General features: G+C 37.7%; 1 protein-coding gene across 5 annotated transcripts in view; it reads right to left on the bottom strand.

The window, feature by feature from the left end:
• ECT2 (epithelial cell transforming 2) overlaps positions 1-15,368 on the bottom strand; it is a 71,634-nt gene that overhangs the window by 39,884 nt on the left and 16,382 nt on the right. For all 5 annotated transcript variants that reach the window (XR_007924607.3, XR_016232551.1, XR_016232550.1 and 2 more), the window contains 2 exons: positions 10,652-10,788; positions 3,167-3,286 (listed from right to left, as the gene is read on the bottom strand). Coding sequence is in view for 2 of the 5 variants with exons in the window: in XM_002716427.6 (XP_002716473.1) it covers positions 3,167-3,286; positions 10,652-10,788 (257 nt within the window). In the remaining 3 variants the exon portion in view is untranslated. The remainder of the gene's footprint in view (positions 1-3,166; positions 3,287-10,651; positions 10,789-15,368) is intronic.

Consider the following 15,368-nt stretch of genomic DNA (forward strand, 5'->3'; position numbering starts at 1 on the left):
GATCCAGCTCTTTGCTATGGCCTGGGAAAGCAGTAGAAGATGGCCCAAGTGCTTGAGCCCCTGCACCCACGTGGGAGACCCGGAAGAAGCTCCTGGCTTCGGATCAGCGCAGCTCTGGCTGTTGGGGCCAATTAGGGAGTGCTATTGGATGAAAGACCTCTTCCTGCCTCTCCTCTCTCTGTGTAACTCTGACTTTCAAATAAATAAATCTTAGAAAAAAAAAAAAAAAAAAACAATGAGGTTTCACCTCACCCCAGTTAGAATAACTTTCACACAGAAATCAACAAACAGTAAATGCTGATGAGAATGTATGGGAAAAGGAACCCTAATCCACTGTTGGTGGAAATGTAAACTAGTACAGCCATTGTGGAAGATAGTATGGACATACCTCAGAAAGCTGAAAACAGATATAGCATATGACCCAGCAATCCCACTCCTGGGAATTTACTCAAGGGAAATGAAATCAGCATATGAAAGAATTACCTGTATCTCCATGTTCACTGAAGCTCATTTCACAATAGCTAAGACATGGAATCAACCCCAGATGTCCACCAACTAAAGACTGGATAAAGAAATTACAGTGTATATATACACTATGGACTACTACTCAGCCATAAAAAAGAATGAAATCCTGTCTTTTGCAACAAAATGGATGCAATTGGAAACCATTATACTTAGTGAAATAAGCCAATCCCATAAAGAGAAATACTATATGTTTTCCCTGATCTGCGGTAACTAATAGAGCACTAAAAATATAAGGTATTCGAGTGAAATTGATATTTTGAACTTCAATGATTGTTTACCGCCCTTGTCTATACTGCTGAGGAACAGTGTTATTTTTTCTTACTGTTTGCTTAACTCTAAGTCTTAAAGTAAACAGAAAGTAGATCATTGTAAAAATTAAGAGATGGAATGGAAGAGGAAGGAGAAGAAAGGGTGGGAGCATAGCAGAAGGGTGGGAAGGATCACTATGTTCCTCAATCGTATGTATATGTGAAATACATGAAATTTGTATACCTTAAATAAAATACTTAAAAAAATAATATGGAAAATGGTTTATTGGTCTAGTTAGAAAATGAAGTCAGTTCTAACAGTCCCTAAAGCCAAAACCTAATTCAGAACAAGGCTCTAATTTTCTTCAATTCTATAAAGGCTGAGAATACTAAATGGCTAAGAATTCACATACATACATGTGTGTGTGTGGGCTCTTTAAATTGTTGGAAATGTGCATTATCACTTAATTCGATTTTTCTAAACTATGAAGAAGCCTTATAAATGGCCAATGGTTAGGAGTTTAGTGTTAGAAAAACATGAGTTCAGTTCCTGAATCCAATATCATTAAATGATTGAATTTAGGGAGTAAATTAACTTCTGTATGTAGCATTATCACATCTCTTAATTGTGGAGAGTAATACCAACCTATTGCTCATTAGATATGGTGGTATTTAATAGATGGTTGGCTACATTTAAAAGAAGAAAAAATCTTATGTATAAGAAAGAATAAAATAAAATATATTAGACATATTTGCATTATAAGATTATAGTTATTTTCCTTTGTGCCTATTCCTTTTTACAAATAATTGACAGCATGTAATAGTTTCATGGCAAAAAAGAACAGAGGTTTTAAATATGTGAGAAATCTGAAATCAGCTAAAAATTAACCAATATTGAATCTTACAAAGAATAATGTTGTATGAGAGTAAACTCAAGGACAAAAATCATTTTCAAAGCACCACTGAATCAAAACATGATTTTCTGAATTAAGAGTATAATTTTGTACACATAAAGAGTGTAACATTTTGTATTAGAATGAAACTTGCACAGTGACTTGTTAAATGATGCAAACTCAAATTGATCCACAAGTTGATGCAGAACACCAAGATACAATCTACTGGACTTTCCATTCTACTTTTGAGTTGCTCAGTGATTCTTATAAACAAAGATATTTCAAAAATACTTTCTTCTTCAAATGTTCAGAATCCTAACTGGAAATAAGGATAAACTACCCTGAAATATTCTATCTTTTTGAGCAAATTAAAATTCCTTCAGAGTTCTTTTTAGATCTAGAAATAAACAAATATGATTGAACATTCTGATAAAATACAAAGTGAAATGCAAGTATTTGATAAACTGTATTTTGACTTAATTTATACATAATTTATATTTGCTTACAATGTGCACTAAAATCAGAAGTAATTAAATACTACTTGTTTGAAATCAATAATTCAGATTAATCTTTTTAATGCAATGTGCAATAAACATTCATATAGGTTGTTCTGAGGAGAAAGTTTACCAATTATTCTCAATACCACATAGGAAAAAATAAAAGAAAATACAATTAAGCAATATTTAAATAGCAGATTTATAAGTTCAACTAAACTTGCCCCAAACTAGAAAAAGCAGATACTTGGAATCAACAGAGCTTTCATCAAAGGAAAATCATTAAAAAGAGGATATAACCTTATCTTATATGGTTTTGGCATTTATATGTCCATAGAGAAATAAATCATATGAGCCCTAGGTCCCTTAAAGTGTTTTCAAACAAATCAAAGAAAAACAACATACAATCCATGAATGACAAGAGTAGAAAATGAGTAGTAGCAGCAGATACATTACTATATAAAAGCCTTCACAAGGCCTTAATTCCAATTTTTAGGATTAATGAAATAAAGAGGTAAACAATAAAAATTAATATGTATGGGAATAAAGCAACAAGTAAATCAAAGGAATAAACAAGGAATTAAAAGCTTTAGGTAGGAGCTGGCGCTGTGGCGCAGCAGCACCGTGGCTTGAAGCACCGGCAACCCACATGGGTGCCGGTCCTAGCCCCAGCTGCTCCACTTCTGATCCAGCTCTCTGCTATTGCCTGGGAAAGCAGTAGAAGATGGCCCAAGTCCTTGGGCCCCTGCACCTGTATGGGAGACCCAGAAGAAGCTCCTGGCTGCTGGCTTCGGATTGGCGCAGTTCCGGCCATTGCGGCCAGTTGGGGAGTAAACCATCAGATGGAAGACCTCTCTCTTTCTGCCTCTGCTCTCTATGTGTAACTCTGACTCTCAAGTAAAAAATAAATAAATCTTTAAAAAAACAAAAGCTTTAGGTACAAAATTTGACTACTCAGAAGCATTTAAAGATAACAATACTACCAGCCTAACATATACAAATTTACCTTTATCTTAGTGTGTACATCAAAGATATCTGGGATACTGCCAAAAATTGTCTTAATCTCTTCTGGTGCAAGGATAGGCCCACCACGTTGTCCTTCCTCTTCCAATGGTACTTGAAATAACTAAGAGAAAATAAAGACTAGTTTAAATAGATTGTGAGAATAAAATATAGACAACAAATTACAAGATATGTTGACAGAGAAAAATACAATAAAAATTTTTTTCATAACATTTTCTATTTTCTTCATTTATTTATACACCTCTGTATGCCTGTGAAACAGCAGGTTAAGCCACCATCTGAGATACCCACATCCAATATGGGAACCAGTTCCAGTGTTGGATGCTCCACTTCAGATCCAGCTCCCTGTTAATGCACCTGGGAAGGCAGCAGAAGGTGGTCCAAGTGCTGCACCCATACGGGAGAGCTGGATGGGATTCCTGACTCTTGGCTTCGGCCTACACCAGCCACTGCCTCTTGGGGAGTGAACCAGCAGACGGATGATCATTCTCTCTCTCTTTCTCCTCCTCATCCCCCCATCTGTCACTCTGTCTTTCAAATAAGTAAGTTAAAAAGTTCAAGTCTGGCTGCTCCACTTCTGATCTAGCTCTCTGCTAAAGCAGGGGAAAGTAGTATGAGCTCTTGGGCCCTGGTCACCTACATGGGAGAACCAGATGGCATTCCAGGTTCCTGGCTTTGGTCTGACCCACACCCAGCCACTGCAGCCATTTGGCGAGTGATCCAGCAAATGAAAGATCTTTCTCTCCATCTCTCCCTCTCTCTGTAACTCTGCATTTCAAAGTAACTTTGCTTTCAAAATATATCTTTAAGAAAAAAAAAATTATACTACAAGACAGTAAGTTTACCACATAGTTCTACAAAGCAATCGCTAAAATTGATAGAAGAGTAACTTCCATGATTTTATTCAAGTTACTAAGTAGGAAAGGAGGAAGCAGTCAATTATTGCCAGACATCTAACTTAATGTAAGTAATACATGTTTTAAAAATGGTAGTGTAGAAAGCTGGTTTAGGGAAAGAGACTGGATTTGATGTTCTGATTATACCCATGCTACTGCTTATATCATTCGAAGAAAATATAAATTAAAAAAAAACCCAAGGACTAATAAACAAATATTAGAAAGGCTGCAGGATATAAGGTCAGTACACACATGTGCGCACACATACACACATACATCTTATTTATGTATATCAGTAATAAATAGAAAGCAAAATTTAAAAAGCAGTATCACCTTCAAAAGAAATTATAACACTTAAGTATAAATACAGTAAGGTGCAATTATGATGCTTAAACTATAGAATGCCAATGAAAGAAACCAAAGAAAACCTAAATAAATGAGAATATAGTCACGGATTGAAAAACTCAACACAGTAAGAATGTCAATTCACTTTCATTTGATAGATTTAGCATAAACCAAAGGTCGAGGACTTTTTGTACATAGAGAAAAATCTGACTTTAAAATTTATAAAGAAATAACAAGAAACTCCTTACTACAAAACTGCAGTATTCCAGACTGTATGGTATTGGTTAAAAACAATTAAAAATGCTGCAGAAAACTTACTTTCAAATAAATCAATAAACTAACAAGTTTAGGTCTTCAGAAGTGAAAGGTGAAAGAAAGTAGACAATAAAAGTCCTAAAGTCAACTTTTGTCCTCAAGAATATCTGCCTAGCCTGATGAAAGTTAGCATTTCAATTACAAAGCCCTCAATGAGTATAAAAGACCAACATGACCAGCACTGGCCATTGCAACTATTTGGGGAGTGAATCAGAGGATGGAAGCGTTTGATCTCTCACTCTGCCTCTCCCTCTATCTCTTTAACTCTTTCAAATAAATATATCTCTTTTTTAAAATATTTTTATTTTACTTATTTGAGAGGTAGTTATAGACAATGAGAGGGAGAGATAGAGAGAAAAGTCTTCCATTCACTGGTTCACTCCCCAAAAGGCTGCAACGGCCAGAGCTGTGCTGATCCAAGTCAGGAGCCAGGAGCTTCTTCTGGTCTCCCTCACAGGTTCAGGGGCCTAAGGACTTGGGCCATCTTCTACTGCTTTCCCAGGCCATAGCAGAGAGCTGGACTGGAAGTGGAGCAACCAGGACTAGAACCGACGCCCATGTGGGATGCTGGAGCCACAGGCAGAAGACCAACCTACTGCGCCACAGCGCCAGCCCCACAAATAAATATATCTTTAAAAAAAATCTCTCAAAACTGTTCAGCTTCCAAATTGGCCTCTTCCACCACAATTTCCCTTCTTTAATCCCCCTTTTCAAAGAGAACACAGTTATCTTTCTGAAAATGAAACTCAGATGATATTATCAGTTCCTGCTAATATCAAAAATGCATCTACAGCTTCTAAGACGATATAGCACATCATTCATTATTCATCCACTGGTGGCCTACTCTAGTCTGGGTTAGTAGTTTATCTCAACTCTCTTTGTATCCACACTAATCATTATAACTTGAATGATCCTTTTATTGTATTGTTTACCTAATCTTAAATAGTTTTCCTACCCATATGCTTTTTAATTTGAGAGACAGAGAAACAAGAAAAAGACAGAGCAACAGAGAGCTCCTATCTACTGGTATCCTCCCCAAATGCCCACAACAGCCTTGGCCAGGCAAGGCCTAAGCCAGAAATTAATCCAAATCTCTCAGATGTAGCTGAGACTCAACTATTTCTGTCATAACCTGCTGCCTCACAGGGTACACATTAGCAGGAAGGCAGAATCATGAGTAGAGCAGGGACTGGAACCCAGGACGTGAATAATGAGATGTACGTGTCTTAAACACTAAGTCAAATGCCTGAACCCACTACCCATATTCTTCTCATGTACCAATCCAACCTAGACTTTAAATTCATTTATTCCTTCTTTATAACACATTTTCCAATTAACAAACCATGGAAAATCTCAGCCTCACATCTTCTGTAAGCTGGAAGAATAGTAAAACTCACCTTAACTAAACCTCCCTATGATGCTCATAACCTTCTACTTGGTACTAGTAATTTTGTGTGTATGCTTTATCTCCCCTTCCAGTTTAAGCTCCTTTATAACAGAAATTCTGGTGCAGGTGTTATGCAGGTTCTGGTGCAGCCAGTTAAACTGCTATCTGCAATGCTGGCATCCCATATCAGCATGCCTGTTCAAGTCCTGGCTATTGCACTTTCGATCTAGCAACCTGCTAATGCACCTGGAAAGGCAGCTAATGATGGTCCAAGTAATGGTCACTCAAGTGGGAGACCAGGATAGAATTCTTGGCTACTGACTTCAGCCTGGCCCAACCCTGGCTGTTATAGCCTTTTGGGGCATTTGAGGAGTGAATCAGTAGATAGAAGATTTCTCTCTCTTTTTGTTGTTCTGCCTTTCAAATAAATACATCTTTTTAAAAAACCAAACATAAACATTAATGTTTATTTAAAAAAGTCTTCTCCAACAGCTGGTACATTATCTCATATTAATAGCCATCCAAGTATTTAATACAAGAAATAAAGAAGCTTCTGGATATTCATTTAATTGAGGCACTAAATTAAAATTAAGTTATTCTGGGGCAGGATTTTGGCATAGCAGTTAAGTCACCTCTTAAAAAAACCCCACATCCCAGGCTGGTGCTGTGGCACAGCAGGTTAACACCCTGGCCTGTTACAGCCAATTGGGGAGTAAACAATCAGATGGAAGACCTAGCTCTCTCGCTCTCTCTCTCTCTGCCTCTGCTCTCTCTCTGTAACTCTTTCAAATAAATAAATAAATCTTTAAAAAAAAAAAAAAAAAAAAAAAAAACACACATCCCTGAGGCCCGTGCTGTGGCACAGTGGGTTAATGCCCTGGACTGAAGCGCTGGCATCCCATATGGGCACCAGTTCGAGACCCGGCTGCTCCACTTCTGATCCAGCTCTCTGCTATGGCCTGGGAAAGTAGTAGAAGATGGCCCCGAGTCGTTGGGCCCCTGCACCCGCATGGGAAACCCGCAAGAAGCTCCTGGCTCCTGGTCCTGGCTCCAGATCAGCGCAGCTCAGGCCATTGTGGCCAATTGGGGAGTGTCCCATTGGATGGAAGACCTCTATCTCTGCCTCTTCTCTCTGTGTAACTCTGACTTTCAAATAAATAAATAAATTTTTTAAAAAAACAAAAATCCCACATCCCATATCAGAGGGCCTGATTCAAGTTCCACCTACTCTACTTCCAATCCAGCTTCCTGCTAGAGCAGCAGATAATGTTTCAAGTAAACTGGGTCCCGCCCACATGTGAGAAACAGATTAAGTTTCAGGACCCTTATTTCTGTGTTGCCCAGCCCTGGATGTTACAAGGTTCTGGTGAGTGAAGCAGCGGACAGAATATCTCTTTGTCTATCCTTCTCTCTCTCTCTCTGCTTTTCAAATAAAATGAAAATACATAAAACTTTAGTTATTCAAATCCAATACCAAATTAAGAAAAAAAAATCGTTTCAGGGGCTGGCATTATGGTGTTTGGGTAAAGCTGCTGCCTTCAATTCCACTATCCATGAGAGACAGATAAAGTCCTGGCTGCTCCACTTCTGATTCTCTTTCCTTCTAATACCCTGAAAAAAATAGTGGAAGATGGTCCAAGTACTTGGGCCCCTGCATCCATGTGGGAGATGTGGCTGAAGCGCCTGACTCCTGGCTTTAACCTGACCCAGCCCTGGCAGCCATCTGATGAGTGAACCAGCAGATTCAAGACCTCTCTTTCTCTCTCTGTCTTTCCCTCTCTCTCTCTCTCTCTCTGTAACTCTTTCAATTTCAATAAATAAATCTTTAAAAGAAAAAAAATCAGTTTTATAAAAAGCTTAAAGGAACACTCCTGATTTTAGGCCATAATATTTTAAATAATATATCTGAATAATTTATACTCAGCATAGATGTATGAAACTTTTGTCTTCATTCTAATAATTTCACAGGCTTTTTAAACAGGCGTTTTAGTGAATTTCATTCATATGCAAATTAGAATTCTGAAACTTCAGTGTGCTTTACCATGGCCTGAAAGGATTTACTTTTCTAGGCAATAAATGCTACCACAGTACATGAGCAGTATTTGCTAAATGGATTTTCTGCTGCTAAATCACACTTTGGCCAACTATAAAAACTTCAATAAGAAACTCCTCTAGGATGATTTCCCCTGAGGGAAGAGCAAACCTGACTTAAGTTTAATATATTAGATGGCCTCCTAAAACCCTGACTACAACTAAACAAAAAATTAACTGTGAAGAATAACCTGTCCACCAATAAAGAATCCTTTTCATTTCTTATCCATGCACTTCACCAAAGGTATAGGAAACCAAAGGTCATTAGATCAGATCCTAAACAGTTATTTTAAGAATTCAAGTGAAAATCAGTTAAAACCTAAACATAAGGGGCAGATATTCTGATGTGGTGGGTTAAGCTGCCACTTACGAGGCCCACATCCTATATCTAAATGTTAGTTCAAGTCCTGGGTACTCCGTTTCCTATTCAGCTCCCTGCTAATGCACCTGGGAAGCAGCAGATGATGACAGCTCAAGTACTGAGTTCCTGTCACCCGTTTGGGTGACCTGGATGGAGTCCCTGGCTCCTGACTTCAGGCTACCCCAGCCTCTGGCTATTGCAGTCATTTGGGGAGTAAACCAGCAGATAGAATCAATCAATCTCTCTCTCTCTCTCTCTCTCTCTCTCTCTCTCTTATTCTGTCTTTCAAATAAATAAATCTTTAAAAAACACAAACAAAAAACTAAACTCATATCAGAATCTCCCTATCATTCTTCTATTCAAGGATAAGTTTGGGCCAGCACCTCAGCTCACTTGGCTAATCCTCCGCCTGCGGCGCTGGCACCCGGGGTTCTAGTCCCAGTTGGAGCGCCGCATTCTGTCCCGGTTGCTCCTCTTCCAGTCCAGCTCTCTGCTGTGGCCCGGGAGTGCAGTGGAGGATGGCCCAAGTCCTTGGGCCCTGCACCCGCATAGGAGACCAGGAGGAAACACCTGGCTCCTGGTTTCGGATGGGCACAGTGCACCAGCCGTAGCGACCATTTGGGGGGTGAACCAACGGAAGGAAGACCTTTCTCTGTCTCTCTCTTTCTCACTGTCTAACTCTGCCTGTCAAAAAAAAAAAAAAAGGATAACTTTGGTGACATCAGCACTATTTTTTAAAGATTTATTTACTTATTTGAAAGAACTACAGAGAGGGAGCAAGGGAGAGAGATCATCCACCTGCTAGTTCACCCCCAAGATGGCCACAACAGCAGGGCTGAGCCAGGCTGAAGCCAGGAGTGTCATACCCATCTCCCAGAAGGTAGGAGGGGCCCAAGCAATTGGGCCATCTTCTACTGCTTTCCCAGGCCAATAGTAGGGAGCTGGATCGTAAGTGGGACAGCTGGTATGAACAGAGCACATATAGGATGCTAGTGTCACAAACAGTGGCTGTAGCCTCTATTCCACAATGCGGCCCTAAACTTCATTTTCTTGATAGTATATCAAACTATCTACTTCACTAACTAAAATGAGTGTATTGCTTTCTACAGATGCCAAAATAATATCCTACTGTGTTTTCAGAACCTCAAATTTCAGTTTATTCCTTAATATTTTCTTCAATCTCATCCTACAGGATTCATGAAACCTATTGTTTTCCTTCAGAAATAATTCATTGTACATTTTAATATTGGTAAGCAATTTATGACTAGTCACTTCACATTTGACATATCACATGACAAGATTAGTGAAAAATATTACTGACCCTGATACTATGCTTCATTTCTGTCTATACTTTTTTTTGCAACTATATAGTTCACTAAATAAAGCTTTCATTTTTACTTTAGAACACTTACTTTAAGAAAGTTATCTACCACTTTCAAATATATATACAGTATCTTTTTTGTTAAGATTTATCTTTATTTCTTCTAAAGGCAGAATCAAAGCAAGAATATGTACACAATCTTCCACCTGCTTGCTGGTCTATTCCCCAAATGCCTGCAACAGCCAGGTCTGGGCCAGGCCAAAGCCAGGAGCCAGGAACTCCAACCAGGTCTTCCACCTGGGTAGCAGGGATCCAAGTACTTGAGCCACCTCCCATTGCCTTTCCAGGTGCATTAGCAGGGAGCTGGATCAAACAAAAATACAGTAGCTGAGACTCAAACTGACAGTACTATTTTAGATGTTGGAGTCACAAGCAGGAGCTTAACTCAATGTACAACACTGGACCCAAATGCAGTATCTTGACAGGGATCCCTATCAAACTCAATCCCCTCTCAGATCATATATTGAACGGCTTTCTTTCCTTAACATCCTTATTAAAAACAGTGCTATTTCTGGATGAATAAAAGATAATACTCACATATATCATTTCCCTAACAGCAGTTTTTGTCATTCGTTTTTAATATCTATGTTCAAATTGCATGTGTATATAATTTTCTTGTAAGAAATATATTTCAGATTTCATACTAATGAACACTGGAACAAAAATCATTTTACAACAAAACTCACACTTACCTGAATAATTGTCGCCAATATATTTACATAATTACTTTCAGTCTGATAGAGCTCTTTTGCAACTTGCCACCGGGCTGACTGCTTTAAAGGAATTGGAGTAGAATTTTTAGAAGACTTAGTACAAGATTTTGGTGTTTCTGAAAGAGAAAAAGGAGGAAAGAATCAACAGAAGCCAGATATACATACCAAAAAGTGTACAAGCCTAACAGAAATAAAAAGGGTGGAAGGGGAAATACCTACTCTTTAAACATACCACAACATAGATGGTCATTAAAGTAAAATTCCCTCAGAGGATAAGGCCAGAAAAAAAACAGAATAATGATCAAAAATACCACTCCAAATTGATAAGCAACTAAGTAAACTGCCTATACTCTTCAAAAATGTCAAAGTCATTAAATAAAGGGGCCAGTATTGTGGCCTAGCAAGTAAAGCTGCTGCTGCAATGCTGGCATCCCATTTGTGTGCCATTTCGAGTGCCAGCTGCTCCACTTCTGAACCAGCTCCCTGCTAATTCACCTGGGAAGGCAGCAAAGGATGATTCCAGTGCTTGGGCATCTGGCACCTACATGGAGACCCAGAAGAAGCTCCTGGCTTCAGATAGGCCCAGCTGTAGTCGTTGTGGCCATCTGGGGAATGAACCTGCAGATGGAACACCTCTGTCTCTCCCTCTCTCTGTCTATAACTCTGCCTCTCAAATAAATAATAAATCTTAAAGAAAAAAGATATTAGTGGGACACCTGATGAATTTAAGCAGTTCAGAGTATTAATGCTAATTTTCTCAATACAACAATTATAATTAATTTTATTTAAGAAATGCCCCTGTATTTGGGAAGCAGACATTTAAATATTTAGATCATGTATGCAAATTTATTCTCAACAGTGCAGATATACAAAATATGTGTGTATAAAGAAAAAGAAAGCAATTTTAAGTGAATAAATGCTAAAGCAAACATTTCCATTTGGGGAATCTAAAAGGAAGATACAGGAATTTTTGCAAAGCTAAAATAATGAAACAGAAAGCAAGATGTAAAAAATACTTCTTTAAAAAAAAGGAAAAGGTTATGATGAAAACTTTCCATACATACTTGCACGTATGGAGAAAGTTCTCTCCACAAAAAAAAAAAAAGGCAATTTTTTTGTTAATTCAAGGTATCTTTTTTAATAAAAACATCCAGTTCAACCCAGAGTGGAAGGAAGATGAATTAGTATATTTTACATATATATTTCATGAAAGAAAAATTGGTTTAAAAATATCTCAGAAAAGCTTAAAATGCATTTTCTTACTATCAATATGGTTAGAATACTTCAACATTATATACAGGATTTCCTAATGGCATGTTTTTCAATAGGAAAAGGAGTGAATGCATAAAATAGGAATGCGTGATATGAAAAAACATATTACCAACATACCAATTTTATTCAATGATAAGTAATTTTCAACACTTTTAATATTAAAACAAGTATGTGTACTATGGAGTTTGGAATGTCTTTTAAAGACAACAGACTCAAAGAAACTTCTAACTTGCCAAACATTATTTCAGGCTACAATTAACAGATCAATAACTCTCTGTCATTACAGATTACTTCAACGGGGAAAAACTGAGATACGGTGGTCTAGTTTAATTATAGTATATCTTGGCAGTAATCTACAAACTAGAGCTTATTTTAGTATACTTAATAAATGAGTACAGTGGTCATGTCTGTTTTCTTCAATGGTTCCATTTTCTTCTACTTTCTCCTAAATTGCATACTCAAGTTTCAGTCCTTTATGATTACCTCTTACCACCCCAAGCCCTTGGTCATTAGAATTATGGAACCAATGACTTCTCAGATCTACATTATCTAATAATGATGCCCCTCACAAAGCACTTGGTCCAGCTTTTCCTAATGTCTACTGGATATTTCTACCTTCACTTAACCTAGATTTCTCTAACACTGCACTATCTTTTACATAATCCCCAAAATATAAACTTTGTATGTATAGCAATGTTTCTTTCATTTAAATACTTGGTCTATATCTCTTATTCTCCTCCTATTTCATTCAATCAGTATTTTCCCAGTGCTTCTAACTTTTCTTTCCAATCACTGACTCAGTGCCTTATCACCTCTTGTTCCAAGATAGTATAGTAGATCACTTCATAATCTACTATCAATTATCCAGTTACTGCTGGTTCAGAGAGTTTCTAGAATTCCTTGTGCACCATAATCTATAGCTTAGATACACCAGTCTAACTTCAAAGTTACCTAGTAACTTTAGTTAACTAGTTAACTAGTAGGCCCAATTAACCTTCCTAATTTAACTATTACTCCTACCCTCCAAGAAAACCAACCTATCCAGTATCTCTCAAACTCAATTTGTGTGCTACCATTTGTATTCTTTGTCCTCTTCTCCTGTTTTCAACCTTAACTTCTTTAAATTCCTTCCACTTAAAATATGGACATATGAGTACCTACTCTGCATCACGGTCTGAGAATAAAGAGAATAAGATAGACAAGGTTCTTTTTTATTCACATTTCGGTAGAACAAATCAAGTAAAAAGAAGTAAACAAAAAATATAATTTCTAACAATGATCATTACAACTGAAAACAACTACTAGGTAATGGGGTTGGTAAGAAAGAGTGATGGAACATGACCTAACTTTATAAGGAATCCACTAAGAATTCCTTGAGGCAGAGAGATTCAGTATAAAAGTCCTGAGGTATGGATGCACTAAAACTATCTGAAATGTTTCAAAGATGAGTGAAGCTTAGAGTATTATTAGAAGAGCATGATACTACACACCTTTATACTAACATAGATGAGGGCAGGAACATACAGATTTAATAGCTACAGTAATACAAAGCTAATGAATGACTTCCAACCAGAGGAGTGGCATGATCTATTTTATCTATCTTTAGAGATTCCTATAAATGCTGTAAGTAGAAAGGCAAAAATGGAAAACTACTGCAGTTATCTGAGACATCCTTTTTAGAGAAAAGACCAATAAAGAAAGGTGGCAAAGGAACAGCTGAGAGTAGTATAACAAAATGAGTTCTAATTTGGTTAGGTCAAGTTTAAGATGCCTACTAAACATGAACAAGGACATATCAAAAAGATAACTGGACAGGGAAGAGGACAAATATGATAGTCATCAGCATATAATGTTATTTAAAGTCACAGAATCACTTGAGATCAATCAGGGAGAATACAACAGGAGAAACAGTGACTGAGTTGAAGACAGAACATTTAGAATTAAAAAATTAAAAAGTCTACGGCAAAAGAGGATGAGAAATAAATAATATCACAAAACCCAGGAAAAAATTGTGTCCATGAAATAGCAGTTATTCATGTGTTAAATGCTACTCATTATATAAAAACTGTTTACCAGCCGGTGCCATGGCTCACTAGGCTAATCCTCCGCCTGCGGCGCCGGTACCCTGGGTTCTAGTCCCAGTTGGGGCACCGCATTCTGTCCCGGTTGCTCCTCTTCCAGTCCAGCTCTTTGCTGTGGCCCGAGAAGGCAGTGGAGGATGGCCCAAGTGCTTGGGCCCTGCAACCGCATGGGAGACCAGGAGAAGCACCTGGCTCCTGGCTTCAGATCGGCGCAGCGCGCCGGCCATAGTGGCCATTTGGGCGGAACCAACAGAAGGAAGACCTTTCTCTCTGTCTCTCTTTCTCACTGTCTAACTCTGCCTGTCAAAAAAAATTAATAAAAATAAAAAATAAAAACTGTTTACCAAGCAAGAGCAATTTTTATGTAGTAGAGACTGCAGCTCAATTGGAATGGGCTAAAAAAAACAAGCAGAAACAACAGATCAAGATAATTTTTTGAAGCATATTGACATGAAAGGAAAAGAACAATGGGACATTAAGTAGGGTGTCAAGCAAGGATTTTGATTTTTTTCTTTCTTAAATTTAGAAAATATTGGGAGCCAGTGCTGTGGAAAATTGGGTATCTGCAGCACCAGCATCCTATATGGACAATGGTTCAAGTCCCGGCTGCTCTACTTCTGATACAGCACCCTACTAATGCACCTGGGAAAGCAGCAGAAGATGGCCAAGTACTTGGGCCCCTGAAACCACATGGAAGACCAGAAAGAAACTCCTGGCTCCTGGCTTCAGATTGGCCCAGCTCTGGCCCTTGAGGTCATTTTTGGTGTAAGAGGGGATAGAACCGTTTTTTTCTATATTCTGTACTGCATGTTTTCTTCAATATGTAACCGATTAGTATCTTATCAACATATGCAGCTAAACAGAAATATTAATAGATTTTAAAAAAGACAATATATTTGCTTGCAAAATGCAAATAAAAAGATAAGGAATTATTGATGATCAAAGAGAGAGGAATTAATTGCAGCCTTCCTGTGTCAGTAAATTTATCCTTTCCTAACTTCATTCTATTTTCTCCATAACTCACATATTTGTGTGATTCCACTTAGTTAGTGTTAATTTTCTTTTTGAATAGCTCTACTACTCCCTAGCACAAAAGTCTGAGTAAATTACTTCTCTGTACTTCAGTTCAGTCATGTTAAATAAGGATAACAAAACCTACTATAAGTATATGAAATACATAAAGCACTTGGCATATAGTAAGTAGTCACTAAATAAAAAGCATTATTATGCTTATCTTTTCAAGTATGTTCTCCATTTGAACAAAGGTAACTCAAGGTAAAGCCCTTCATATTCAACTTGGTAGAGATTTACTTATACTTTAACTATATTCCGTTCCACTAAAT

The sequence above is a fragment of the Oryctolagus cuniculus genome, chromosome 4, assembly GCF_051225735.1.
Source record: "Oryctolagus cuniculus isolate XC-2025 breed Fujian yellow rabbit chromosome 4, ASM5122573v1, whole genome shotgun sequence".
Lineage (NCBI taxonomy): Eukaryota > Metazoa > Chordata > Mammalia > Lagomorpha > Leporidae > Oryctolagus > Oryctolagus cuniculus.